The sequence below is a fragment of the Helianthus annuus genome, chromosome 14 (genome assembly GCF_002127325.2).
Source record: "Helianthus annuus cultivar XRQ/B chromosome 14, HanXRQr2.0-SUNRISE, whole genome shotgun sequence".
In the NCBI taxonomy this organism is placed as follows: domain Eukaryota; kingdom Viridiplantae; phylum Streptophyta; class Magnoliopsida; order Asterales; family Asteraceae; genus Helianthus; species Helianthus annuus.
In genome coordinates, this window is record NC_035446.2 from 82,652,952 (window position 1) to 82,656,717 (window position 3,766).

The window sequence follows — 3,766 nt, forward strand, 5'->3', positions numbered from 1 at the left end:
CATATAACTTTATTAACTTGGGATACGGGGTCAGTTTCTAGTGAGAGTTATCGAGTTGAAATACATACTTAGTTTATCATAATTATATAAGGTGTTAAAAATAGTCTTCTCATAATGGCGCAACTTCGTTTTGACTCACACGAAATTGGTTATGCATTAGTTCTTATTTTAGGATAAGTATGTATTACTCAAATAATTTTAGACAACAACTAAAAACATAAAACAAATGGTTTACACAAATTCTATACTTTTATGAATATGTGAAATGGTATCGAAGTAGTGATTCTTAAAAAGTCTCATTGAAGCAACAACATTTTAAGTGATTGAGGTTAATCAACGTTAATCAACTCGAAAGTATGAATATAAGGTGATATTCAAAACACCTATTCCGGTACATTTTTTACCAAAAAGCAACTACTGATAAAGCATACGATATTACCAAATGCCAATATAAAAAACCTTAAATACTTCCAACAAATTGTCAAAATAAAATCCATAAAAACATCAATAGCATATAATGCCTTATTCCAACTCATAAGTCTTAAAAATATGTAAAATGGAAATTCAAATCTAGACCAAGGGCAGATTCCTTCATTTCTCTAACTTTGGAGTGATGAGGTCAAACTTGATAGCATCTTTTATTTCAACATCACCCGGAATGTTCGGACGTTTACTTGAAGAACTGTCAACAGCATCAACATCATAAACTTCTTGAAGGTTACGTTTGACGTTTTCCAACTTTGACTGACCATGATCGGCAACATCAACATGTTCTGGTGTAACATTGTCACCAATTACAGATTGTGATTCCTGCAGAATAAATAAAATAATAACATTCAAATTTATTTTCTATGGTTATTATTGTATTAAGTTAAGTGACACTGTGCAAAATTTAAATGTTACCTTAGATATGAATTTTACATTACTGACCGAATCAGACAGTGATTGAACATTTGACTCAGACTGATCAACCTACACAAAAAACCAAATATATAAAAAAAGTTGTATATTAAGAATAACGGTGATTGGATCACCCGCGGGGAGAGTGATCGGTGGTATAATAAGATGTTTAGAATAGAGATATTTCTTGGGTACTACTAATATACCTCGTTAATTTTCCATTTTTTCTCTAGCGCTGAGAGTATGTCATCGTCAGAAGATAACATAGAAATACCATAGTTTTCCGACTGGTTAGCAATGTTATAACTGGAAACTTTGATTTGAAAAGCAAACTTTCTGTTGATCAGCGTACCAAACTCAGCTGGAAGTGTTTGAAAGCCTCCTTCAATCGAACTGTCAACCTATTTAAAACAATGAATTTTGCCTCACATGTATGAATTAAATATATATTTACCACAAACCTAATAAAATTGAGGATAAATAGGTAAAAGGTGTACCTTTGTATAAGCATCCAGAAGTTGTTTGGCGGTTTTCTTAAAAAGCTTAATAGCTTCATAATCAAACAACGTACAAGACACAGTCCCTGTCGAATCCTGAACCCTTAGAGGTATCTTGTATCTAGTAGGCAGCAATAAACAACAAAAATCCAAACATGCACTTAGATTATATGTTATGTATGATTAAAAAAAACCAGTAAACAAAAAATATATATTATACCGATGAATAGGGGTAATGTCAATAGCCTCGCAATCACCGTTTGAACACTCAATGATATTCTGATCTAAAACGTCAAAGCTGCCATCCTCTTTTTCAACCAGCTGAGATCTCTCTTCAATTTGTTTCTTACAATGATTGCATGCTAAATAGTACCAAGGCTTATTATTTGATATTGCAATAACAGTACCAACGATGACAACCTTCTTTTCCTATTATAATAAAGTATTAGAATATAAGCCACAATTAACGAAAAAATACATGATGTAGGAAATGTACCACTTCAATGGAAGAAATGAAAGCATTGAACACAAAGTCACCAGCATTTAAAAACTGTTCTTCAACATTGGATATCACTTGAGAACATGAGTGTTTACTGGAAGACGACTGAGAAAACTCCTTCTCCACATACCTAGAAGAGGAGTAATGTATTTAAAAAAGAAAAATAAAAAAGGACAGTTTAACTTTAATTCCAAAATTACTCAGAAATACCTTTCTTTGAACTCTCTTATCTCATCAATATCAGAATTCATGAAAAGACGACTTGCTTCAAACATATTGGTAAGGCCAACTTTTTCTGAACATCGTTATGCAAATGAAAAAGAAACATAAATAGCATTTTTATTAATATATATATAAGAAAATAAAATAGAAGAAAATTTTTATGTTTCTTGATTAAATATATTTGAAATGAGTACCTTGATAGATGTTTACCGTGCCAAAATGCACAAGAAGAACCACATGATCTTCGCGGTCCTTACCATTCATGTAATCGGACATCTCGATTGCATAGTTTTCCCATAATGTAAGACTAATCTTGGTATCACTATACAATAAATTGTTTACATTTTAAGAATACAAGCTTATATAATATGAAATCTATATATATGTATATATATGTAATGTATTTAAAGTGAGTACTGGAGATCTTTGAGAGTTAGGTTCATTCGTTTGGTTTTAGTGCCATCCTTTTTATCCACATCCTCAATAGGATAAGACACAACCACGTATCCAAGAAAATCTACAAAACAGAACAATGTGTTAGTTTAATATACGTTTGACTATTTAAAAAGTATTAACATATTTTTGATAAAAATACAGAACAGTTAACTATAACTGGTTAATAATCCATACCTATAGGAGTATTAGCTAGAACTTTTTTGGTCAACACAGATTTAAAATCAGTGAAACGAAAATAGTAGCGAGGCCCAGACCAATTCTCTATTTTAAGAACAGAACTGAATGGATACAAAGATAGCTTCTGATCCTTTCCCGTAACCTTTATCTTTGTAGTATCTTTCGCAAGAGATGGTTTGTAAATCAATAAACAGTCATCAACAACCAAATGCTTGAGGAAGCGTTTGAAAAGCTTGTTCAAACAACTACATTGCATAAATGAACCCTGAAATCAAAATTACATAATGTATTTAAGTTCATCAAGATGCATAACAAATAATCTATAATAAATTATTAGGAAGTTTCATAAAATAAAATAAAAATAGTAACCTCCTCATCCATCAAAACCATATCAACTCGATATATTTGCTTTTCATCACCATTCATTTTTTTATGCCACAATGATATGATCTTCGCCTTGATGGTGTAGTTAGTTAGGTGAGCATCGAGTGACCGGAACATAGTAATCTTATTGTTCTCCATTGAAGTGGTATACAAGTATTATCTATTAATCCGTAAACTAATTTATAAACTACACAATGTTAATTTTTTGGAATGATTGTTAAGTATTTTTGGAAGTTTAAAAACGACAATCAATCAAGTTTATTTTAAGAAATGATTGTCGGTTACATTTCAAATATAGAAGATTCAATTTCCTAGTTTTTTAAGTTTTGATTTTTTTTTTAAAAATCATGCCATTAATATAAGATTTACATTGTATTTATAAGGTCAGTTTTTTCTGTATAATCATATACAAAATTCAAAAAACATACATAGAAGTTCAAAAAAACCTACATAGAAGATTTATTAAATCTGTATAATATGTGTATTGAACAAATATAGTTGATTAGTATATTTTAACTTATACATGAAAAGATGTTTACCTCGCAAAAAAAAGGACAAGAAGAACCACATGAACTTCGACGTTGTTACCATTCATGTATCTGGACTGCTAAAATTTAAAATTACATTTCAA

General features: G+C 30.4%; 1 protein-coding gene across 1 annotated transcript; it reads right to left on the reverse strand.

The window, feature by feature from the left end:
• Positions 1-503: 503 nt before the first annotated feature.
• On the reverse strand, positions 504-3,273 carry LOC110906901 (replication protein A 70 kDa DNA-binding subunit E-like). Its single transcript, XM_035982994.1, has 11 exons — positions 3,121-3,273; positions 2,749-3,016; positions 2,536-2,635; positions 2,313-2,440; positions 2,107-2,191; positions 1,894-2,026; positions 1,618-1,826; positions 1,398-1,518; positions 1,107-1,301; positions 904-972; positions 504-810 (listed from the first exon to the last, which is right to left on the reverse strand). Exons 1-11 carry the CDS (start codon positions 3,271-3,273, stop codon positions 592-594), a joined length of 1,680 nt encoding a protein of 559 aa, XP_035838887.1. The 3' UTR covers positions 504-591.
• Positions 3,274-3,766: the final 493 nt, after the last annotated feature.